Raw genomic sequence first — 25,922 nt, 5'->3', positions numbered from 1 at the left:
GGAAAACGGTAACATGGAAATAAATGGGTTTGGGAGCCAAAGCATGATCTAGAATCCCATCCCTATCATTTTTATTTTATTTTTTAACTTTACAATATTGTGTTGGTTTTGCCATATATAACATGTTTTAAAGCTTAACTAACTTTGAACAAAGTTAGAGAAGGATTGTAATAAGGCAAAGATTAATAGTGAGCTAAAACTGTATATTCAGATTCTTAACGTTAACACTGTGATTAGGGTTGGCGATAAAATACTAGAGATGCTCTCCACTTTGACTGTGGATATTGCTTTGATAATTGTTCCAGGGTTTCATAGGGAAGCATTACATTTTATAGAAGTTGTTCTCAACTTCGGCTGCACATAAGAACCACCAGCAAGTTTTGAAAAGCAGTGATGCCTGGGTACTGATTTAATTCGTCCGGAATGAAGTTTGGGTATCAGGAGTGTTAAAAGCTCTGCAGATGTTTTTATTCTGCATCTTAGGTTGCAAACCACTGCTTTACTCTTGCTTCTCAAAGTGTGGCTTATGAACCTGTACCATTCATAGCCCTTGAAGACTTGTTATAAGTGCAGAATTCAAGCCTCACCTCAAACCTCCTGAATCACAGTCTGCATTTTGTTCCATATGCAGATCAAAACATACACCTACTAAAGTCTAAGAAGACCGCTTTACACTTTAACCCATGGAGAACTATTCTACCCTCCCGAGTGGCTGCAATACTTAGTGGTGAATCCTCTACAAAATTACATCAAGCAGGACATGTTGTGAAGTTTTTGTTTCTTTGTTTGGGTTTTTACTTGTTTTACAAATGTATGTAAGGTTGGGGTACAAACAACACAAAACTCCTGGATGTGCAGGAGTCTTGGAGCCCAGCCTAGGTTCCCTGTAGACTGGCACTTGGGATGCATTTCTTTTTATTTCTATACTGCTTTAAATCCTGGGCAGGCTAGAACTTTCCCCATTATATCTCTTAGTCCTTTAGGAAACAGAGAAAGTCTTGTTAATAACTCATTCCTTAGGAACAACCCCAAAGTTCAAGCTGAACTATACCCAGGCAGCTTTCTGATACTCAGCATTACTTGCTACCTTCTCCTGTGCCCAGGCATCTTTGTGCTCCTCCTAATCAAACCAGTGAGTGGTAAAGGAAATCAGTTCTGAATATTCATTGGAAGGACTGATACTGAAGATGAAGCTCCAATACTTTGGCCACCTGTTTTCAAAAAACTGACTCATTGGAAAAGACCCTGATGCTGGGGATGATTGAAGGCAGGAGGAGAAGGGGACGACAGAGGATGAGATGGTTGGATGGCATCACCACCTCGATGGACATGAGTTTGAGCAAGCTCCGGGAGATGGTGATGGATAGGGAAGCCTGGCGTGCTACAGTCCATGGGGTCACAGAGTCAGACACAGTTGAGCAACTGAACTGAACTAACCCTATTTTGGAGTGCTGCTTTTCAGCCACAACACACCCTGATGAATATTCTGCTTCTTAGCAACACACCCTGATGAATATTCTGCTTCTTAAAAATATTCAAGTGATTCTGTTCTGAATGGTGAAGGGCACCACCCTGAGCAGCCTAAGGGTCCCCGACCCCTCCTCTGAAACCCCAGACTTGGCCCCGTTGCCTCTCCAGCAGTGGAGGGCTCACCTCCAACCCAGCCAAGAGCTCTGGGACCCTGCATCAGGCCTCTAGTTGCTATCCCTTGTGATTGGCCAGTGTTTGCCTACCTCCCTTCTGCCTTGATGAAATCAGTTTCTTAACCATTTTTCATTCTTTTCTCTGTGTGTGTGTGTGTGTGTGTGTGTGTGTGTTTGTGTGTTGTTTTGGGTTTTTTTTGGCCATGCCACTTGCAGGATCCTAGTTCCCTGACCAGGAATCAAACCCCGGCCCTCTGCAGTAGAAGCCCGGAGTCCTAACCACTGGACTAGCAGGGAATTCTCCTCATTCTTTTCTGTTGTCACACTTCAGTGTTTAGTAACTTTTATCTTTGTTCTGCATACCTGTATGCCCCAAGTCTCATGTATCTATGACTTCAGTACATTCCAGTGGTTCTTTTTTTTAATTTTTAGGTTTGGGTGCACCGGGTCTTCGTTGCTACGAGTAGGCTTTCTCCAGCTGCAGCAAGCAGGGGCTCCTCTTCATTGTGGTGTGCAGGCTTCTCGTTTCAGTGGTTTCTCTTGGTGCAGAGCACGGGCTGTAAGTGTGCTGGCTCAGTAGTTGTGGTGCGCGGGCTTAGTTGCTCTGTGCCATGTGGAATCTTCCTGGAGCAGGGATTGAACCCGTGTCCCCTGCTTTGGCAGGCAGATTCTTGTCCACTGTACCACCAGGGAAGTCCCCAGTGGTTCTTAATGTGTGGTCTCCAGATCGGCATCACCTGGAACATGTTAATGCACATTCTCCAACTCACTCCAAATCCACTGAACCAGAAACTGGTGTGAGGTCCAAGAGCCTGTGGCTTAAATAGGCTCAAGCATTTTGATGCACACTGAAGAACGTATGATTCATCACATTTTCAAAGCCTGCTTTCAAGTGTCAGACTTTATGTTGTGTTACTACTGAGTTTGTTACAAATATTTTGTATGGTGTATAAAACTTACTGGAGATATGGACTGACTAGATTTGCTAGTTTAAGTCATGATTCCATTTTGGGAAGGGTATGAGCAATATAGTAGTTTAAAAAGTGAGTTCCCATGAGGGAGAGAGTATCACAGGTTGATAGAGATTAATTTTTATTTTGAGGATTATACCTTTGAATTAATTCAGTCAATTGGAAATTAGTATGTTAGTGAGAATAGCTAACACTGAGCGTAACAGGGATTTGTTGTTCTTGAAATGATAATAATGTTCTGTTAGTGGCAGTTTCTCTGGTTTTTGTGGGTTGACATTCCAGAAAGGAAACCAACTTTTGTTGAATTTATGCTTTATGTCAAGCATCATTAGAGGTGTCTTCACAAATTAGTTCAATCCTCAAGCCGTTATGAGATGTGCCCCGATTTTACTAATGAAATTGAAGCCCAAAAGTAAATTATATGTTGTTATTGATCATATAAATTTACTCGGGGAACCACCACAGTATTAGAGCCAGGGGGTAGCTGACAAGCTTCTTTACTTCTTTTAACAAATGAAGAAAATGCAAAGTTAAGTGATTTGGCCACCATTTTGCTAACTAGCTGGGACTAAAACAAACACACCTGATTTTAAATATGTATAAAATGTAAATACTCTTGAGTATGGAATCCTGAGGTTGCCAGCCTTTCATTCATTAACAAATAGCTGGCATTGTTTGGAGTTGGGGAAAACATGTCCTTTGGGTAGAATTTTAAACATTTATCTCAAATCTCCTCCAAAATGAACAGATACCACACTCTGCTTATCAGCATGGCTGGCTGTAAGATACAGCGTTATGTGCTTGCCTTTGTTGCATAACTAGCATTTTGTATAAATCATCAGAATGCCCTTACTCTTGTATTTGTGGACTTGGAAAAATTTAGAATTCCTTCTATTTAATCAAATCAAAATCTTTCAGTTTGGTTAAATCAAAGTCTTATATTTGGATTTAGTTGGATAAGCTTGTGTCCCTTTTAATGGTTTCTCCAAATGTTACAGTTAAATATATAAATCATTCTAAGATAGAATATATTTTAATACAGAAGTATCAGTGTGTGTGCCTTTAAATGATGATGATAAGAACCACTGCATATGTAGATTTGTGATTAAAGTTTCTACACACCCTGAAAGTGGGATGGGAGAGCAGACAAAGGGACCGTGAACTTGCTCCTTTAGGTGGTCAGTGGAGTTCTACCTTTACAGTGCAGCTAAACTAAAAATAAAGAGTTTCTTGTGTCCATGCCGATACCCCAGTTCTTTAACAATATTAGATGAATGCTTAATTCTCACTGTCAGTAAGAATTGTTCTGCTGCTGCTTATTACATGACTAATGCTTGTAATGTGTTTTAACCAGGATTTTTGCAAAGCGTCAGTTTGATTTATCACATGCTTCGGGAGTTGCTGAGACTCTGTGGCAAGCTCAGCACCCCTTTGTTCGAGGTGTCATCAGTGTGACCGGAGGAACCCTCCAAATACAAAGAGCTGGGATTCTTAGGTAGGGTGCAGGTCCTCAGAGTAGAGGAAAAGGAGATAGCTCCTCTTCAGTGTTTTCCAAATTTGGCTGTTAATCAGTCATTGCGGGAATTTTTAAAAATGCAAGTTCCTTGACAACACTTTGAAGGTCATACACCAGGAATTTATTAATCATACATATATTGAGCATTTAGAGCGTAACAGTTAGTATTCTAGATCCTGTCTACAAAGTATTGATTCCCTGAACTCTGAGAGCTGCCCTGTGTGGTAGGTACTACTGTTTTGAGACGAGGCAAAAAAGACAGCAAAGTTCTTGCCTACGTTCATGCAGCGAGGAAAGGGCAGAGCCAGGACTCTAACTTTGGCTGTCTGGTTCCAGAACACACGTTCGTAATACTCTGCAGCCCCCAGATCATTGATAGCGTGACACAGGCAGTACGCTTCTTCCTCATCCACCTCAGACCTGAGGATGGAACCATATCACTGTAGCAATGAAGCTGTTATTAGGAAGGAAGAGAGGGAGGGAGATAGATGGACAGATGGATAGATATATAGATACTGGTTGGCAGGAATTAGGGATGGGGGGAACCAGAGAGGTAGGTGTAACTATGAGGGCTAGCCAAGGGAGGTCTTTGTGGTGCTGAAAAAGTTCTGTGTCTTGACTGTGGTGCCAGTCACGCAGATCTGCACAGGATAAAATGACAACGCTGCTACTGTCGACTGCCTGGCTTTAATATTGTACTTTAACATAAGATGGGCTTCCCTGGTGGCTCAGATGGTAGAGAATCTGCCTGCAATGCGTGAGACCCAGGTTCAATCCCTGGGTCAGGAAGATCCCCTAGAGGAGGAAATGGCACCCACTCCAGTATTCTTGCCAGGAGAATCCCATGGACAGAGGAGCCTGGTGGGCTACAGTCCATGAGGTTGCAAAAAGTTGGACACAACTGAGCATCTTTCACTCATAAAGGTAGGACCTCTGGGGAAATGGTGATCAGTATACAGGACCACTCTATTTTTGCAGTTTCCTGCGAATCTATAACCATTTCAAACAAAAAAATTTTTAATCCTTTGCCTCCCTTTGGCAAAACCCAAGTCAACTAGAGGGCTGTCTCCTGAAGATTGAGAGATCGCTCTTGGAAGACAGACCTTCATTTAAGTGCAAGAAAAGTGTGGTGGCTCTGGGCAGAGCAGCAGTGTGGCAGCAGAGGTGGTGAAAACTGAGAGTGGCCACCACCAATGCAGACAAGCGTGCACTAACTACAGAAGGGGGCCGAAACTTGCTGCTGTGTCTTGCAGTGATTCCCAAGTGACCAGTGCTCAGGTGACTAAGTAAGAACCTGGGGAGAGAGCTGGGTGAATGCCAACTATCTGTGTCCCATGTTTAGAGACTCTGTGGCTCAAGGATACGTTCCAGCCACCTGCGTTGAAAAAGTTCCCTAGTTGATACCTCTTAGCTTAAGGAGCAGCTGATAAAACTGGATCCCAATAGCATCTCAGGAATCTACTACCGTGGGGACTGTAACTCAAGCCCTTGGTTTTCACATGGTTGGTGTGACTCAGAGACAAGCTTTCTACTCATTAAAAACATCCAAAGTGTATACCCTTTTCTGAATGCTATGTATAAACAAATATTACAATGAATTTTTTTCTATTGCCTCTCCTATTTGACTATTTACCAAGCTTCTTATGGAAGAAATATAAACAGCAACATAATTCTATTATAGTTACAAATGTTTTAGGATTCAAGGCCATTAAGTACTGCTGCTAAGTTAAGAATGGTTTTGGCTACAAGTAACAAAATCAACCAACCAACAAACAGTAGTCTATTTGTCTCTATAGTAAGAAGTCGAGACATAGGTAGGTCCTTACAGCTTGAGAACTGGAGCTGATATCTTTGTGTTCTCTTGGCCTTTCCTTCATGGCTCCAGCCTCTCTGCATTCAAGACTGGATAAAAGGGAAGGGGCAGGACCACTGGCATTCTGCTCCTGTCTGACTGGCCGATACAGTAACCCATGGCTACTCCTGATGCAAAGGAAGTTGGAAAATTGTGTATTTTGCTTTAGATAAGAAAGGAAAATGGGGAGGGATTGGGTGTTGGAGAGCTACCCTACAGCGTCTGCCAGAGCTTTCAAATTAAATTTTGTCAAACACCATTTAATTAAATCTAGAAACAGCTGATCAGATATATAATAAAACTGTCAGAAAATACTGATGTGAAAGTTAGGCATAAAGCTGTCCACTGGCAGTAATTACACAATTTTGTATTGGTCTTTCATTCTCTGTTGGAACTGATTCTAGATGATGAAGAACATCTGTTCCTTCAATCAATTGCCTAGATCGGAGAAAAAAATGGAAAAAAAAATTGTCAAGTTTCACGTATACCTTACATTCTTAAATTGAGTCCTGTCTAGCTTAGCTAAGGCTACAAATTAAATTAACCTCAGTCATAAATATCTTAAATTTTTCTAGATGTGTGTACTCTGTCACGCTCCTCCACACCTGCTCCGGGACTCTTCCAGTCTGTTATCCTCACTGCCGCCAGAGTGATGTTTTAAAAATGCTAATATAGTCTCACCTCCCCACTTCAATAATCTCCCATTATCCTTAGGATAAAGATCGAAGGTCTTTACCATCACCCACCTCCCCACTCCCCTTGAGGGCGCCCTGCAGCATGCTCCCTTGCTCTCGGCTCCAGCTGGACCAGCTTGCAGCACCTCAGCCACCCCATGTGCCCTTCCTGCCACAGCTGTCTGCTTTGCTCTTGCCTCCCACTCCTCCTGCCTGGTCACCTCCTGGCCTTCCTTCAGATCTCACTCAGTCATCACTTCCTTGGGGGATGTTTCCTAGACGCTACCCTGCTTCCCCACCCGACTTATATCAAGTTCCCCTTCTTTATAGGAGTGATCAGGGATAAATTTGACACTTATTTCTATGCTTCCTGAGTTAATTTCTGATTCTGCCCTGAAGGCAGAGATCATGCTGTCGCTTAGTGCTACTCAGTGCCTGGCACAGAGTAGGCACCTCATCGGCATCCACTGAACACATGAATTAAAGGCAGCCCAAAGCCACACTAGTTTGAGTCTCTGTACTCATTCAGTGGCCACAAGCCAGAACTCCCTGATTGGAACTAGACTTCTGATGGTTCCACAACTAAAAAAAAAGGCAGCAGGGGCCAGAGAGCCAGCCCTAATCATAGAACTGTGCCCCCTGCCAGGGTTTGGGTTGAAGCAGTGGTTGGAGGGAAGGTGTGATTTCCATTTCATGATCCTTTATGGGGACACGGTCAGTGCTGACACTGACCATATGCTAGTCATCTCTCTCTTTTTTCTTTTTTTTGGGGGGGGGGGTGCTGTATTTTTTCCATCCCAATTAGAAAACATGACAGAGCAGGACAATAAGTATATTCTCAGGATGGAGAGCAGGGAAGAAATGGACAGACTCACCTTTGTCCAAAGAGGATGTGAAGCCTATTCTCCAGATTGGTTTCATAGACACTGAATGAGCACCTACCATATGCACCTCTCCAGGTGTTAGGGCACAAGATAAGGGAGGCCCAGTCCCTATTTCCAGTTGTTCACACTGTGCCAAAGAGGACAAGGAAGCAGCTTGACTTTGGTAGTTGGTGGGGATTTCTGACCTAAGCCCTGAATGGGATTTTGGCAGACTGAAGGAAGGCAGAAAGTGACAAGACAAGCAGAGGCCCAGAGGGTGTTCTGGGAGGGATGGTACTCTGGGTCTGGCTGCAGCTCAGCCGCCATGTTGAAAGCTTCCAAATGTACACCTCCAGCCCTGGTCCAGCTTGAATCCCTTACTTCTGGTATTGAGGAGTTGCCACCTGCCTGTAATAGAGCTGTCTTCACTTGAAACATAACTTGTCCCTCTTGAATTCATGGTCTTCTCTCCCATATCTTCCTTTTTGTATTCTCTGCTGAAGTGAATGGCACCAACCATCCAACCAGTTCCAAAATCCTCGGAGTTCCTCCAGCTCTTCACTGCCAGTATGGTAGCCACTAGTCACAGGTGGTGATTACATTTAATTAAATTTAGTTCCTCAGTTGCACTGGCCACATTCCAACTTCTCAGTGGCTCTCTATGGCAGGGGCTATCATATTGGGCAGCACTGATCCTAGTATATTTCCATCTCTATGGAAAGTTCTATTAGGTATCATTGCTCTAGAATTTTCCCATAACCTCACCACCAACATCTAAATAGTCATAAAGTCTTGTTGAATCTAAGTTCCAAATATCTCTTGAATTTGTATTCTTTTATCCCCTGCTCATATGTACTGCCACTGCCTTAGATGAAAACTTCATGGCCTGCTGTCACCATCACTTGTTAACTGGCCTTTCTCCCTTCATTTTCATCCTTTGCTAATTAATCCCTCACTTCTGCTAAAAAGATACATTTTTCAGAGCGAAAACCTCGTCATGTTGCTCCTAATTTAAAATTCTTGCATGGCTTCCTAGGGCCTTCAGGTGGGGGTCCATGCTCAGCAGCATGGCACCCTCAGCCCTTTGAGAGTTGGGCCCTGGCCGTCTCATCTCCAGCCACCACTCTCTCCGTTTCCCCTGGGCACTAAGCTCTAGCCAGACTAAGTGATTGGTAGATAGGATACTCCTCTTACTTCTCAGGTCCCTCTGCAAAGGCTCTTCACTGCTTCCAAAACGGATTTTACTCATTTTGATTTCCACTGTGCTCTATCTGCCTAACTTCTCTATGACTTTCAGTCCTCATTTCACCTTCTCATGAAACTTTCTGTGACTCCCCCCCACTTTAGGGGTCCCTTATAGTGCAATTAATTCCTCCCTAGCACTATTCCCCACATAATATCCCTTCTACCTTTGTGTGAATGGACTTGTATTTTGATATTCTTTCCCCATGAAACCACTGGGCAAGGGCATCAACCAGACCGGCTGTGGGTTGACACCGCCTCCCCAAAGGGCATTCCCAGTGTTATCCTTCTGAAGACAAGGCAAGGTAATGCACCAGAGATGAGGGCTTGGATGGAGGGTCTGTCTCAAATAGGAGAGGAAATTTCTGTATATCTCTGGACTTTGCCAGCCATGTCTGAGCTTCTGGAAGCTCAGATGAAGCTGGGGGTGCTCTGTGATGACAGGGAAGAAGCATCTCCCACTAGAGGCAGCCCCACAGTAGGGAAGGAGGATATCTCTGAAGGAGTTGGTTCTATTTTGTCGGATTATCTAGTTGCCTACTATGGTATTACTTTTCTGCTTCTCCCTTAACCTTCTGCAAGGTCTTGTTTAAATAGTTCAGCCCAGACTCAGCTGTTATTTGGAGGCTTCAAGGGGGAAAAAATGAGATTATACTTAGGCTAGAGCAATAAAACGGTGCAACTGCCTCTCTGAGGCCAATAGTTGTTGGTGATAATGATTCAGTGGGAGAGATTCCCCCAAAGATGAATCACATGGGAAAAGCAATCATCAAAAGGAGACCAAGCACTCCTCTACTCCACTACCGTCCTGTAAGGATCTGCGTTGGCTTTTACTAAGGAGCTGGAGGGTATTTATTGCCTTGCCCTCCCTCCTGTATTCTCAGTGCACTTTTTACAGGGCTTGCTGTCTCACGGCTCACTGTCTCACAGTTGTTGGGTTTTCTAACATATTATAGGCTCCCTGAAGGCAGGAATTGTGTCTCATCACTCTTTCCTCAGGACTGAGCACAGGGACCAGCATTTGGTGGGAGCCTAATAAAATGCTAGTTGAATAAATAGGTCAGAAGGCCAGCCGCAGTGAAGGCTGAAAAAAGGTGGGGGGCCAGAGGGTGCAGGACCTAAAATGCCACTCTGAACTCCAGGCTGTATGCATCTGGGGGTGGAGATGGTGAAAGAGGCATTAAGTGTTGCAGAACGGTCACTGTGTGTTTGAGAAAGGTTCTTTTCAGAAGGATATAAAGAATCATCTCAGTATGTGGTTGAGGGCAGTGACACTACCAGAAGGTGACAGGAAGATATTTAAAAGATCTAAGAAATTGTGAGAATTATTTGGACTTAAAAAATATTGAAAAATGCATTTTCAAAATCAGAATATAGTTTATAAAAGTCCAGGGAAGATGGAGGAAAATGCATTATTTTAGCTTATGTAGCTGTTAAAATTACCTCTTTAAAGAAATCTCCTTTGGCTTAAAATACACTTTATGCTTTTTCAACCTGGAAATATCATCCACATTACCCTGAAGGAATAATTGTGCTTAAAATTGGCCTGGAAGTTTTCCTTAGAATGAAGGGTCAGTAATTATCCCTATGGAGTAGCTGGAATAATCTAAATATTCAGAAGTGTTCTGACACTTTATACATCATTTCAAGAAAGACTAAGTATAAGCTTCAACTTATATTCATTTCAGTAATCAAATAGAGATATGAAACACAGGAATGATGAATAGTATCATCACCATTCACTTTAGGTCCACATACCTATATGCATCAGAGAAGGCAATGGCACCCCACTCCAGTACTCTTGCCTGGAAAACCCCATGGATGGAGGAGCCTGGTAGGCTGCAGTCCATGGGGTCACTAAGAGTTGGACACGACTGAGCGACTTCACTTTCACTTTTCATTTTCATGCATTGGAGAAGGAAATGGCGACCCGCTCCAGTTTCTTGCCTGGAGAATCCCAGGGACGGTGGAGCCTGATGGGCTGCCGTCTCTGGGGTCGCACAGAGTCGGACACGACTGAAGCAACTTAGCAGCAGCAGCCTATATGCATCTTGCTAATAATATTCTAATAATTATTACCTGAGACATTTCTATATTTTAAGGGCTTCCCTGGTAGTTCAGATGGTAAAGAATCTACCTGCAATGCAGGAGACCCAGGTTCAATCCCTGGGTCAGGAATATCCCCTGGAGAAGTGAATGGCTACCCACTCCACTGTTCTTGCCTGGAGAATCCCATGAATGGAGGACACTGGCTGGTACAGTTTGTGGGGTCTCAGAGTTGGATGGACATGACTGAGCGACTAAGCATGCATGCACATTCCACGGTTTAAATTGCTCCGTAACAGAAAGTTACTTGTAACTTGGATGACTGTCATCTTTCTCTTCTCAGTGTTCATGGATAGTTACTTAAATGGCTTTGCCTCACTTCTGCATCTAAATATATATATACATTATTAAGAGCTATGGTATTATTCACTTTCATTGACAATATCCTTGAGGCTAAAGATCCACAGAAGGATGGATGATGGATGAATGGATGCACAGAACATTGTAATGGCTGAATAGTTTCTGTGTTTTTAATAGCTGGCAAGCTTCTTGTATGTTCAGTCGCTCAGTCATGTCTGTCTCTTTGTGACGCCATGGACTGTGGCCTGCCGAGTTCCTCTGTCCTCAGAATTTTCCAGGCAAGAATACCGGAGTGGGTTGCCATTTCCTTCTCCAAGCAAGCTTCTTATGAAATACTTATTTCTAAATATATTTGTCTATAGTATTTGTATTACTTTTGTTTTTTTAATTGTTTTTAGTTTATTCGTAGGCTATGTACAAATACTCACCCAAATATTTTTGAACCACATTTTAACATATATAAATATTACATAGACAAACTTAAAATGCACATACCCAAAAGCCACATATTTTTTATCTAGATACGGAGCAGCCTGTAGTGTGATATAGAATTGTGACCCATTGCTGTGACGGCCTTTGTTGACCATTCCAAGAACTCCCCTTTTATTATGAGGAACTGAGAAGTTTTCATCTAGAAAAGATAATACATAGTAGGTTATTAAAATATTTATTTTCTTGGCTGACTGTAACACATAGAGCACAAACAGAATGCTTGGTTACAAGGATTCACAATCATATTTATCAATATATTCCAAATTGTAAATATTCTATTTGTTTCATATAACTTTCACTCAACTAGGCTGTTAAAAAAGATAAGCTGGAAAGTCGTATTAGAACTATTTAAACATTTACCTTTAGTTTATCATTAGCATCATTAAAAACAAGTGTGGTAAGAAAATTGATAACGTAAAAGCAAAAACTTGAAATTAAAAATGTAAAAGGAAGTACATACTTTTTTTAGGAATTAAAGTCAGTAAACATTCTTGTATTGTTTTGACAGTAATATGCAAACTACCAATGTGATTATTAAAAATGTCTCCTTGGAGATACCTTTCATGGACAGAGCCTTCCCTTCACAGCATCTTCTACAGGCCTCTATTGTAGTCTTTAAAATACCCTGTAATTGTTCACAGGTTGTTTCCTGTTTGTGAAGGCAGGGATATCTCATCATACCTTTTATCCCCAGGGCCACCTAGCACGCACATGTGTGACCTTAAATATTGATGATGAAAATAATTTATGCTTATTGTTAGTAGTCTTTAAGTAAATTTTCATCTCAAACCTTACATGGATTGACCAAGATTTTGTGGAAAGTGATTTTTTTTTAGCAGAAGATTTAACAAGTAAAAAGAATTATACGGTGATTATCAGACCACCATTTGCAGGAAGAACCATTTCCAGCATGAAATAAGATTTGCCTCCAAACTCAAAAACACAGAAGGAAGTAATAGAAGAGAAATTAAGTAAAAGTTTTCATTCAGGAACTATATCAAATTCTGGGGATAATTGAGAGAGGAATATTAACTGTCAAGATTTTCCTAAACTGCAGTTGCTGACTATTCTTATTTTAAGTTTCAAAGCTAAGTCAACGAAACAATTAAGCCATACCCATGGTGGTTACTTTTAGCTTGTTAAATTGCACACTGAATAAAGACCTGAAATCTTATGAAATGCAAATAAAGTATTATTGTGCAAATGTATCTTTATAATGACATTGATACTCCATATTCATTTTGGTGGAATAAAGAGTAACCCATTAATTTCACAGAAAATGGCATGGCATAAGAAATCTGCCCAAGCAAAGATTCAGAGAATTTTAACAAAATGATTTTTGTCATTGCTTTTAGATATTATGATCAATTTTTCCTAAAATCTGGAATTAGTTGGAAAGAAAATTTATAGAGTTGTAACATTTTTACCAAAAATTCTGTGATTATGGGAGAACTTTTAAAGCATTAAAGGTGTAACTTTGTTTGAACTAGAAATCAGAATTCAACTGCCGATGAAAATCAGTTTCTGAATTTAATATAAAACTCATTGTGATGTTTATAATGAAAGCAACTACTACTTTACCAGGTTTAGGGAAATTGCCTTGCATTCTCTCTGGTAAGAGAATAATCAGACAGTTTAGGGGCGTTTGCATATAATTTTCTGAAGACAGTAACGTCAAGTAGAAGTTGGACTTGAATCGTGCAACATCAGTTTTTTAAACCTACTGCTCTAATTTTACCAGCATCTTTAAATAATAGTAGATATTCACTAATTATTGCTATATAAAAGTAGGTGTGCTACCTAGCATTTTTAAACTGCTGCTTCAATGAATTATTTTTTATATTTTTAAATAAATTATAGTTGATTTAAAGTATATTAGTTTCAGGTGTGCAGCATAGTGATTGAGTATTCTTACAGATTATATTCCATTAGAAGTTATTACAAGAAAATGGATATAATACCCTGTGCTATGTAATATGTCCTTGTTGTCTATTTTATACATAGTGGTATGTATCTCTTAATCCTATACCCGACCTTGTCCCTCCCTGCTTCCCTCTCCTCTCTGGTAGCCACTGGTTTGGTTTCTGTATCCATGAGTCTGTCTCTGTATTGCTAAATACCCTTGTTTATATTACTTTTTAGATTGATGTATAAATGGTAACATACAGTATTTGTCTTTCTCTGACTTACTTCACTAAGTATAATACTCTTAGGTCCATCCGCACTGCTGCAAATGACAGTATTTCATTCTTCTTTATGACTGCATGTGTATTGAGAGACGAATATTAACTGTCAAGATTTTCTAAACTGCAATTGCTGACTATTCTTATTTTACATTTCAAAGCTGAGTCAACGAAACAAGCCATATACATGGTGGTTACTTTCATGGTTATGATATTCAAAATGGAAGATTACACATACATAAACACTACAAAAACACATACACACATATATGCACTATATTTCTTTATGTGTGTGTGTGTCTGTTGATGGACACTTAGGTTGCTTCCATATCTTGGCTATTATAAATAGTGCTCCTTTGAACACTGGGGTACCTGTATCTTTCTGAATTAGTGTTTTTGGTTTTTTTTTCTGGATATATACCAAGGAGTGATATTGCTGGATCATGTTGTAGTTCTATTTTTAGTTTTTTAAGGAACCTCCATACTGTTCTCCATAGTGTCTATACCAACTACATTCCCATCAACAATATGCAAGTGTTCTTTTTTCTCCACACCCTCTCTAACATTTGTTATTTGTAGATTTTTTGATGATGGCCATTCTGACTGATGTGAAGTGATATCTCAATGAATCAGTCATTTTGATTTATATTTCTCTACCCCATGGACTATAGCCCACCAGGCTCCTCTGTCCATGTAATTCTCTAGGCAAGAATACAGGAGTGGGTAGCCATTCACTTCTCCAGGGGATCTTCCTGACCCAGGGATCGAACTTGCTCCCCTCATTGCAGGCAAATTCTTTGCCTTCTGAGCCACCAGGGAAGCCCCAGTGATTAGTGATACAGAGCATCTTTTCCTGTGCCTGTTGGCCATCTGTATATCTTCTTTGGAAAAATGTCTATGAAGGTCTTCTGCCCATTTGATAGGGTTGTTTGGGGTTTTTTGAAATTGAATTGTATGAACTGTTTATATGTTCTGGATATTAAACCCTCATCAGTCATATCATTTGCAAATATTTTATTCTATTCAGTAGGTTGTCTTTATTTTTGTAGATGGTTTACACTGCTGTGCAAAAGTTTAATTAGGCTATTTATTTTCACTTTTATTTCTTTTGCCTTAAGAAACAGATACAAAGATGCAAAGCAACCTACAGATTTAATGCATTCCCTATCAAAATACCTATGACATTTTTCACAGAACTAGAAAAAATTCTGTGGAACAACAAAAAATTTTACAGAACCACAAAATATCCCAAATTGCCAAAGCAACCTTGGGAAAAAAAGAATAAAGCTGGAGGTATCACCCCCTCAAACTTCAAACTATACTTTAAAACTACAGTAATCAAAACAGCCATGGTACAAGTGCAAAAACAGACACACAGATCAATGGAGCAGAATAAAGACCCAGCAATAAATCCATGGTCAATTAATCTATGACAAAGAAGGCAAGAATATACAATGGAGAGAAGAAAATCTCTTCAATAAGTGGTGCTGGGAAAACTGGACAGCTACTTGTAAAACAAGATTAGAATACACCGTCACGCCCTCAAACTATATACAAAAATAAACTCAAAATGGATTAAAGACTTCAATGTAAAATCTGAAACCATAAAACTCCGAGAAGAGAACATGGGCACAACATTCTTTGGCACTGAAATATTTATTTTAAAACATGTTGACTCTGTGCATGACATTAGGAATAAAAAGCCAAGTGTTCATCAATACATGAATGGATAAAATCTTTAAGAATTTTCATAGTATTAAACCAGGAAAATGAAGAGAATTCCCGCTGTGACAACATGGACAAAGTTGATAGGCAGTGATGAACAAAGGAAAGGACACAGAGCACCCGCCATACAAGTCCACTCATTACTGTTGCTCAGTTGCTGCAGACTCTGCAGCCCCATGGACTGCAGCACGCCAGGCTTCCCTGTGCTGCTCTGTTTCCTGGAGTTTGCCCAAACTCATATCCACTGGATCAGTGATGCCATCCAACCATCTCTTCCTCTGTCGCCCCCTTCTACTCCTGCCCTCAATTTTTCCCAGCATCAGAGTCCTTTCCAGTGAGTCGGCTCTTCACATCAGGTGGCCAAAGTATTAGAGCTTCATCTTCAGCATCAGTCCTCCAGTGAATATTCAGGGTTGAAGTGAAGTGTTAGTTGCTCAGTCATGTCTAACTCTTTGTGACCCCATGGACTGTAGCTCTTGGGCTCCTCTGTCCATGGAATTCTCCAGGCAAGGATCCTGGAGTGTGTAGCCATTCCCTTCTCTAGGGGATCTTACCCCTCTGCGCCCCCGACCCCGCACCCAGGGATTGAACCTGGGTCTCCTGCATTGCAGCCCAATTCTTTGCTGTCTGAGCCACAAGGGAAGCCCAAGTCCACTTTATATAAAACCAAAAATAGGAAAAACTTAATTTTTTTAATTTAGGAATTTATGCATGAGTGATTGGAGAATCCCGTGGATCAAGGAGCCTGGCAGGCTACAGTCCATGGGGTTGCAAAGAGTTGGACACGACTTAAGCGACTTAGCATGCACGCATGCATGAGTGGTAAAACTAACAAGAAAAGAAAGGGAAAAGTTAGGTTAGAGGCTACCTCTAAGAGGGAGACGGAGTTATTATTGAGGATGGGCAGATGAGGTGCTTCTGGCATGCTGGTGGTTCTTTCTTGACAAGGACAGTAATATAAAGGGTTGCTTTATAATTAGTTTTAAACTGTATATATGAAATTTATATATATATTATAAATCTCAGAATTAAAAAAAAGTAGCCCTTAAATGGCTACCCAGCCATATTATCTTCAGTTCTTAATTCTACCAAAAAATACTTTTGTACAACTTTAAGTTGCATTATTGAATATTAACAGTGCATCAGGCGCTCTGCTTTTTGTTAATGTCTGCTGCTGCTGCTGCTAAGTCGCGTCAGTCGTGTCCAACTCTGTGCGACCCCATAGATGGCAGCCCACCAGGCTCCTCTGTCCCTGGGATTCTCCAGGCAAGACACTGGAGTGGGTTGCCATTTCCTTGTCCAGTTATTAATGTCTACTTACATTTAAAGGTGATCTAGGAATTAGACAAATGGATTTTAAGTGCTGTATCTGTTTGTTAATTAGAGCACATGCTAATATTAAGAAACTGGTCTACTTAAAGTAATAAGGATAATCCAGTATTTAAATACATTACTGACTTCCCTAGTGGTGCAGTGGTTAAGAGTCCACCTGCCAATGCAGGGGTCACAGATTCAGTCCCTGGTCCTGGAAGATTCCACATGCTGCGGAGAAGCTATGCCCGTGCACCACAGCTACTGAGCCTGTGCTCTGGAGCCCATGAACTAAACTCCCGAACCGCACGCAGCAACTGCTGAAGCCTGCATGCTTAGAGCCCATGCTCTGCAACAAGAGAAGCCACTGCAGTGAGAAGCCTGCTCACCATAATGAAGAGTAGCCCCTGTCCACCACAGCTAGAGAAAGCCCTCGCAAAGCATCAAGGACCCAGCACAGCCAAAATGAATAAAATTATTTAAAAATACATATATCTTTTCTTTTCTTCTGCTGTTCACATAAATAGCCTTTTCTCTAGTCAGCCCAAGCCATGGAGTCACCAATCCTTTGAGAGTGGGAAGGATTAGGGATATTATACAAGGAATACAAAGCAGGGGAAGAGTTGATATTTAGCTTCTAACATTCACAACAGGATCTGGGAAGACAAAAAAAAGTTGTGATTCAAAATAAAGCAAAACAAGGCTTCCCTGGTGGCTCAGTGGTTAAGAATCTGCCTGCTAATGTAGGAGACGCAGCTTTAATCCCTGGTCCGGGAAGATCCCACAAGCTGCGGGGAAGCTAGGCCCGTGCACCACAACTACTGAGCCTGTGCTCTGGAGCCCATGAACTACAACTCCCGAGCCTGCACGCAGCAACTGCTGAAGCCTGCATGCTTAGAGCCCCCGCTCTGCAACAATCTGCCTGCCAATGCAGGAGACGCGGCTTCAATCCCTGGTCTGGGCAGATCCCACATGCTGTGGAACAAATAAGCCCACGTGCCACAACTTCCGAGCCTGTGCTCTGGAGCCCAGGAACCACGACTACTGAGTCTAAGCCCCACAACCTACTGAAGCCCACATGCTCTAGAGCCTGTGCTCTGCAACCAGAGAAGCCACCACAAGGAGAAGCCTTCATGCCGCAACTAGAGAAAAACCCACGCAGCAACAAAGACCCAGCACAGCCAAAAATAAATAAAAAATTATTCAAAATAAAGCAAAACAGACTTTCCTCAAGTTAAAGACTAACCAATTTATAAAACAACAATTATATAAAATTTATTTCATTCTTTTAAATTCACTGTGTTAAGCTTAATAAAAGTGGTTTTTGTGGTTCTAACTTTTTAAGAAGCCCTGGGTTTTAACTGTGCATCTCATGGAAGTGACAGTCCAGTGAGAGAACGTAGAAGAAGGTCTGGCTGTCGATGTATTAATTAACATTCCATGGGGCTGGGGAGGGTGAGTCTGCATGAAGAGGGAACCCGTGCTGTGGCTGTTTTGAATACTGGCCCCACATTCTGTCTTTCATCCATTTATCTTTCCTTTGGGAGCATCTCTTCACTTGACAGTGTACTGAATTCCCGATTCTGCACTGCCAGACAAACAGGAATGAAAGCTTCCCTAAGCCCACCAGGCTCCCTGGGCACCAGAGGAGCCAGGCCTCCAGCTGGAGAGGAAATCCCCACACTATCTAATGCGGGCGAAAGGGGAATGGATGGAGGCATGGGGATGTCCAGAGGGACAAGTGAGCAGATGAGCCAAGAGATCGATCTCCCAGACAGAAGACCCAGGCTCTGCCTGGGACTGCACTTCCAAGCAGAAAGAGTTTGGGTGATCTGATAATGGCTGTGGGGTGGAGAAGTTTGGTGGACCCTGATGGGAGATTAAGGATTTCAGGAAAGCTGCCCAAATGCCCTTTCCTCGTCTGCAATGTCTTATTTTAAGCCCTAGCTCAGAGCTTCTCTGGTCAGCACCCTCAGCTCTCCCAGGCAGTTGTTTCCTGATTCTCTGGCTTCTTCCTCTGTAAAGGCATTGGGCACCATACCAGTACTTTTATCTGTTTAAACATCTGTCTGTTTAAACATCTGAAATCCTTAAGGGTGGAAACTTTGTCATAACATCTATGTTTCCTAAGGTCCTAAGCACCATGTTGGCACCTAAGAATTTAAAGTTATATGAGCAAATAAATGAGTGGTGTCACTTGCATGATTTCATTTGATAAAGCTGTCTCCGCATGAATTTAGAAGGAAAACTAGCTCTTACTTTTCCTGTTCTCTTTGGCCATTGATTCAATATGATTATTTAAAAAAAAAAAAAAAACAACTTTTCATTCTATTAAAATATAGACACAAAAAGCCTTGTAAAACTAATGTATAGTTAGAGTTATTGTTAAGGTTATTATAAGGCAAATACCCTTTTAAACACCATTCGGGCCAAGAAAAAGAACTTTGCCAGCCTTCCCCAGAGTCAAGTCCCTCTCCCCCTCCAAAAGCATGTACTTAATGTTTTATGTAACTCACATAGTTTTACCATCCAAGTATGCCTCCCTAGGCACTATAGTTCAATCTCTCTCATTTTACCAGACTTGTGATGCCTTTTAAATCTCTCTTTATCCACAGGTTTCCTCTCTGTCCCTTTCTTTTCCTTGCACTGTATCTGTTCCTGAACCTGAGCTAGTTCACCTTTAGGATTTCTCCCAGGCTGGAATCTGCCAATTGCATACACGCGGTGCAGTTCAGCAGGTTTCTCTTGTTCCCTGTCCTGTCAGTTCTGTGTGAATGCTTGTGTTGAAGATGCATATTGCTTCACTTTGATTGATACGTGAGGGAGGGAATGACTTGAGCATGATGAAGCTCACCCCTGCTTAATGTGCCGTTCTCTCCGGGAGAACCACCAGGTAACAATGGCCTTCACTGAACTGAGCCTGCTGCCCAGGAGCACAGACACCTCAGACGTGACCAACCACCTTGGTCACCACATGTGAGTCGCGTCCACCCACATCTGGAGTTACAGCCTCCCTCCGACTGCAGAGAACGCTCCTGCCGCCACCTCCAGATCACTCACAAGATGCAGCTCTTCCCACACCGCCTCCACAGACATCAGGGGCTTTTCAGGGTAAAGTGCCTTATTTATTATCACACTGATGTGTTTCTTGACCAAATAAAACATACAAAACTATGTTACTGTTTTTATTGCGAACTTATTTTTTAATATGTCACCGAGGAATTTTTTTTTTACCTCAGTTATGGCATCAGTCAGCCCTGTGGTTTTTACTGTGTGGTTTGACAAAGCACAGAGATCTTTGAAGAACATATTACTAGCAGAACTGGTTGCATTTCTCACAAACTGGATGCTGGGTCCAAAAGCTTCATCGGGCTCATGTTCTATGCCTTTGGTAGTGTGTTCTCTCAGCAGAAGGCCCAACTGTCTGACTGTCCCTGTTCTTGTGAAGGCAGTAGATTCTGATGCAGCAAATGCCCACATCCATTACTTCACTGGGGGCAGCAAAGTGGTGACATTCTAATTTCCTTTTCACTGTTAATTGGAATTCTTTTATAACAAGATGTTTCCCCTTATCTATGATTTAGTATAGTTCCTATAGGAGAGGCAAGAGAAATGCTTGATTTTTACCTATATTTATCATTTTCAAGACAATGAATTCATTTCCTATCATTTCCCCGAAGGTAAACAAGTAGGATTTATTTTACAATATCATTATGAACTCATGGATTTAAAATCTTTGTTGGGTTTCAGTTAGCTGAAATTACCACTCAAATTACTCCATCTTTGACCAGTGAGAGACTCTTCAAATTGACTCCTGAGCCCTTTGCCATGACCCCAGTAAAGTTTTAATAGTGCTCTTGGCTAAGTCATGACAGCATGACTGAACATGAGCTTCCACGCTCATTTTGAAATTTCCTGTCTCAAAACTGGAATCTGCCATGTTTTCCAGAGACCCTGGTTTATTTAAGCATGAAATGACATTTTAAAACAACAATCCAAATTCCAGGAGAATGTATCACTACGGGGCTGGTCACTGTAGATAAATTCCATGGCCAGAACTAAGATATAGATACAATACTTCTTGAGTTTAACAGGATATTTCCAATTCATATTCAGGACTACGGAATATTTTACTTATTAACCTCTATTATATTTCATCTGTATTTCCTTTCTTCCACAATAAAGATTCTAACTCTGAAGGACAGGAAATTATAAAATTAGACTATCTCATACTTACTTGTTTTTTCCTACATTGTATATACCACAATCTCAGTATAATACAACTATCACCAGTAAAATTTAACTGAAAGTAGTTTAAAATTTTGTGTATATTCTCCCCATTTCTTTCATTTTTAAAAAATTGTTAGACTAAGCATATAGTCATTATATATCATACTCTCACCCTTTTATTCCTCATTAAATTTTAGTTTTATAAGTAATTATGTGATTAATGCTCACCACCAATTCTTCTGTCAGGATCCCTCTTGTAATCTGGCTGAATGAAACTCATTCTGCAGTCATTGATTCCTCAGGAACGACCCATGACAACACTATTCCCTGAAGTTTTACATACTGATAACTCTGTGTGCCCTTTAAAATTCACATTCAGTTTGACTGGATATAAAGTCCCCAGGTCACATTTCATTTTAATTGAGCATCATAAATATATTACTCAGTTTTCTTCTGGCATAAGAATATGATGATAATGTACTTTTCTTTCCCTTATGAATCACTTACTGTTTTTGTCTAACTGCCCAAAGATTCTTTTTTCTTTTTCTTTAATATCTAATAATATTAGTAAAATATGCCTGTGTTGGTTGTTCTGGTTCAGTATTGTCAGGTAGCTGTCTGTTCTTTCCGTAAGTAGTTTCAGGTTTTTAAAAAGATATTTTTACTTGAGGTATGAATATGCAGTAAAATGCATATATTTTAGATGTTCGGTTTGATGCATTTTGACAGTTGGGTGTAGTTGTGTCACCACCACCCAAACAAAATACAGACTATCAGATCCTTTTTTATTTCATGAAAGCTTCTTAAAATTATGATTTTTAGTATCTGTTCCATTCCCTTCTATTGGTTTAATTCCTTAAGGATACTTATCATCTGTATGCTGGATCTTCGTTCTGTATCACTTTGTTGTAAATCCTTTTCATCTGTATTCATCTCGTTTTGGTTTAAAAAATGTTTTTCTCCTTCTGCCTTTTGCTTCTTTTAATACACATATCAGTTGTTTTTATTTGACCTTGTGTTCCTTATAATTTGTTCATTTCTGGAATTTTCTTTTATTGTTAATTCTTTTATTCAGTTCTGTAAACAGCCTCGTATCTGAGGTTTTCTAATTCTGATTTACGAGTTCTTTCCTGTCGTATCATTTTCTTTATGTCTTTTATAGCTTATTTTGAAATCAGTTTGACCTGTGAGCTTTATTTCTATGGTGCTTTCATTATCCGTAGTTATATGACTATGCATCTTTTTTTTTTCCAAGAAAATTTCTGCTGCTTTCTAATGCAACTTTATTTTTATGTAGAATTAGTCTCCCTCAGTGTTTAGAAGGAGGTGTGGCTTTAGAAGGAAGGTAGTTTCCCGACTTCACAAACTCCCTCTAGTGCTGTTTTCGTGTGTTGGTCATCTGTGTGGCAGCTTGGTTTCTGGGATTCCTAGCTCTGTTCCCTTTCCCTCTTCATCACTGTTACCCCAATACCTGCTTAATTTTGATTCCATTCCCAGCACTTCTTCTCAGTGTGGGCCTGTCCTGGAACAGAGGGCTTTCAGATCAGTTTTGAGAGTTCACAAAAGTTTGACTGCTCTGGCCTCAAGCCTTATGAGGGGTCCCATGCACTACCCTGCTCTTGCATATTGTGGGGTTTTATATCCTCAGCTCTGACAAAAATGTCCTGCTTTCACTCACATCCATGCTAATACCATGCGGATTGTGTGACTGTTGGTAGTTTGACCTCACCTGTTTATATTTGAAATTCGTGTAGATACCTTGCATGTAGTTTTGTTGTGTTATCCATGGGTCTTTAGTTTTCCCATCGAGTTTTTTGTCTATTTTTAGGTTGGGATTTCAAAAAATTAAAAAACTATGCCACTACCACTACCATCTTCCCAGGATCCCCAATGACAATCTTAGTAGGATGGTTATCAGGTACCAATTCTAAGTATGAGCATAGCAAAGTACAAGCCTTAAAAATATAAATTCCCTTCTATCCTTACAATCCTAATTTTAGAAACTTATTCTAAAGAAATAATACAACGAGGCAAGTGAAAGAAAGTACAAAGCTGTTCTGAACTGGACAGGGGGGCCTCCCCACCCACCCCATTTCTAACTCCCACTTCTGGCATGTGTCCTTGTAGTGTATCACTCCAAATGCTCTCTTATTTCAGATCGTGAAATTGTCCAGTCCTGTTAAATTTGAATAATCAATTAAAATATGACTGACAAAATTTAGAGACACATACCTTCAAATGTTGGTCCATAAATTGACTCTCCATTATCTCCTTTCCCAGCAACTATATCTGAGAAATAGCAGTAAATAAACATTAAAATTCTGAAACTAAAAAAGAGATAATGGCAGGGGAAAATGCTTTAAATTATGATTCCATTTATAACAATAACTAGAGCAAGTGACCTAATTGTTCAGTGTCTATACCATGAAAATACTTCTATAATGATTTCACTTGTATTTTGTAAGTACTTTAACATTCCTGATCCCTTTTTTTTCCCCTCATAACTCCCAAGTAGGCTAAATTTAATGTAAAGCCTTTGAAATGATGAAGTATTAAATTATAATTGTGGCCAGAATTTAAATTAAGTGTGTTCATATAGGTTCGACTTATTTCACAAGTTATTCCATGGTTGATCTTACTTTTCAGATAAAAAATGGAAAGATTTAGCTGAGGATGACACAGGAACAGTGAGGTCTTTTAAACACAGAATGAAAATAGATGCTCCAAAAAGAATTAATGTTCAAATTTTTATTCTTTGGAACTCTGTAGTGATAACTCATTTATCTGGTGTTTTAGAACTGAAGTTCCTTTGCAATATGAAGATTTTTAAATGGTATTTATAGAACCTGTTTCACATTATATGCATTATATGCATATTTTGGCTTAGGCAGTGATCCTACTATAAAACTCCTCTCTGCACAGCTACAACAGAAGCAAGGCTTTCTGTAGTGAAACTAGAGGTCTCCGAGGTCTGTGCTCTCCCCTCAGCCCCTTTCCTTCTTTCAGCCCTTTAGACGGCCTCCTCGAATAATGTGCAATAAATAAATGCTGAAGAACTGGCCCATTTAAACTCAGTACGAGTGCTTTATCATAAAAGTATCTGTGCTATTTAAAGAAATCTGATGCAACAGCAAGCATGTGAAGAGAATTTATGCAGGAAAGGGTCATATAGAGTTTAAATTATACTACTCATAAAGCTGGTTCAAAAGTTAACTGATAAACCTTAAGTCTTCAACCTACTCTGCCAGATATATACTTCCTTCCTGCCACTCCCGCCGCATTCAACACACAGCCCAAGGCTGTTCTCAGAAGCCTGCTGCAGTAGCCACAGGCTAAATCTGGGTTTGGAGAAGATGCATGTCCTCTAGCACCAATTCCTTCCTGTGCCAGAGTTTGCTTTGCTTGGTGAACCTGCCCAGGTGATTCCCCTGTCTGCTGACTTATGTAAATACCAGTGACACTCCCTTGCTTTCTTTCTCCAACACTTGTCACTACTCTTGCCCTTTGCTTCTGATCTCCCAGGTGAATATTTTATATTGACACCATGTCAGTCAGTATTTAATATTTTTTATGACCATAACCCACCCCTTTGAATTCAGCTCTGGGATATCTTCTATACTTCTGACAACAGATTCAGCAATGCAGAACAGTGGTTAAAGGTAAACTCCAAAGTCAGATGATTTTTATTTTGATCTTGATGTTGGTTACCTTTCCCAACACTGTTTCCTCATCTGCTATAGACAGAGATGATGGGAAATGCCTCCCAGGTAGTTCTGAGTGTGAAATGCAGTCATGTAGGGAGAGCACTACACATGGACATCACCAGACGGTCAACACCGAAATCAGATTGATTATATTCTTTGCAGCCAAAGATGGAGAAGCTCTATACAGTCAGCAAAAACAAGACTGGGAGCTGACTGTGGCCCAGATCATGAGCTCCTTATTGCCAAATTCAGACTTAAATTGAAGAAAGTAGGGAAAACCACTAGACCATTCAGGTGACCTAAATCAAATCGTTTATGATTATACACTGGAAGTGAGAAATACATTTAAAGGACCAGATCTGATAGACAGACTGCCTGATGAACTATGGATGGAGGTTCATGACATTGTACAGGAGACAGGGATCAAGACCATCCCCATGGCAGAGAAATACAAAAAAGCAAAATGGCTGTCTGGGGAGGCCTTACAAATATCTGTGAAAAGAAGAGAAGCAAAAAGCAAAGGAGAAAAGGAAAGATATAAGCATCTGAATGCAGAGTTCCAAAGAATAGCAATGAGAGATAAGAAAGCCTTCTTCAGCCATCAATGCAAAGAAATAGAGGAAAACAACAGAATGGGAAAGACTAGAGATCTCTTCAAGAAAATTAGAGATACCAAAGGAACATTTCATGCAAAGATGGGCTCGATAAAGGACAGAAATGGTATGGACCTAACAGAAGCAGAAGATGTTAAGAAGAGGTGGTAAGAATACACAGAAGAACTGTACAAAAAAGATCTTCATGACCCAGATAATCACGATGGTGTAATCACTGACCTAGAGCCAGACATCCTGGAATGTGAAGTCAAGTGGGCCTTAGAAAGCATCACTATGAACAAAGCTAGTGGAGGTGATGGAATTCCAGTGGAGCTATTTCAAATCCTGGAAGATGATGCTGTGAAAGTGCTGCACTCAATATGCCAGCAAATTTGGAAGACTCAGCAGTGGCCACAGGACTGGAAAAGGTCAGTTTTCCTTCCAATCCCAAAGAAAGGCAATGCCAAAGAACGTTCAAACTAGCGCACAATTGCAGTCATCTCACATGCTAGTAAAG

The 25,922-nt window shown here is 40.7% G+C and overlaps 1 protein-coding gene across 5 annotated transcripts in view; it reads right to left on the bottom strand.

The window, feature by feature from the left end:
- Positions 1 to 4,228: 4,228 nt before the first annotated feature.
- PPIL6 (peptidylprolyl isomerase like 6) overlaps positions 4,229 to 25,922 on the bottom strand; it is a 37,713-nt gene continuing 16,019 nt past the window's right edge. For 2 of the 5 annotated variants that reach the window (XM_027551249.1, XM_027551250.1), the window contains exons 6-8: positions 23,341 to 23,397; positions 11,663 to 11,798; positions 4,229 to 6,420 (exon numbers count right to left, since the gene is read on the bottom strand). In XM_027551249.1, coding sequence (XP_027407050.1) covers positions 6,309 to 6,420; positions 11,663 to 11,798; positions 23,341 to 23,397 — 305 coding nt within the window. In that variant the 3' untranslated portion in view covers positions 4,229 to 6,308. Of the gene's footprint in view, positions 6,421 to 11,662; positions 11,799 to 17,317; positions 17,535 to 20,046; positions 20,471 to 23,340; positions 23,398 to 25,922 lie in introns of those variants that run through there. The other 3 variants (XM_027551248.1, XM_027551251.1, XM_027551252.1) reach the window with 3 other exon arrangements.

The sequence above is a fragment of the Bos indicus x Bos taurus genome, chromosome 9, assembly GCF_003369695.1.
Source record: "Bos indicus x Bos taurus breed Angus x Brahman F1 hybrid chromosome 9, Bos_hybrid_MaternalHap_v2.0, whole genome shotgun sequence".
In the NCBI taxonomy this organism is placed as follows: Eukaryota; Metazoa; Chordata; class Mammalia; order Artiodactyla; family Bovidae; genus Bos; species Bos indicus x Bos taurus.
This window is presented reverse-complemented; position numbering and strand designations above follow the sequence as displayed.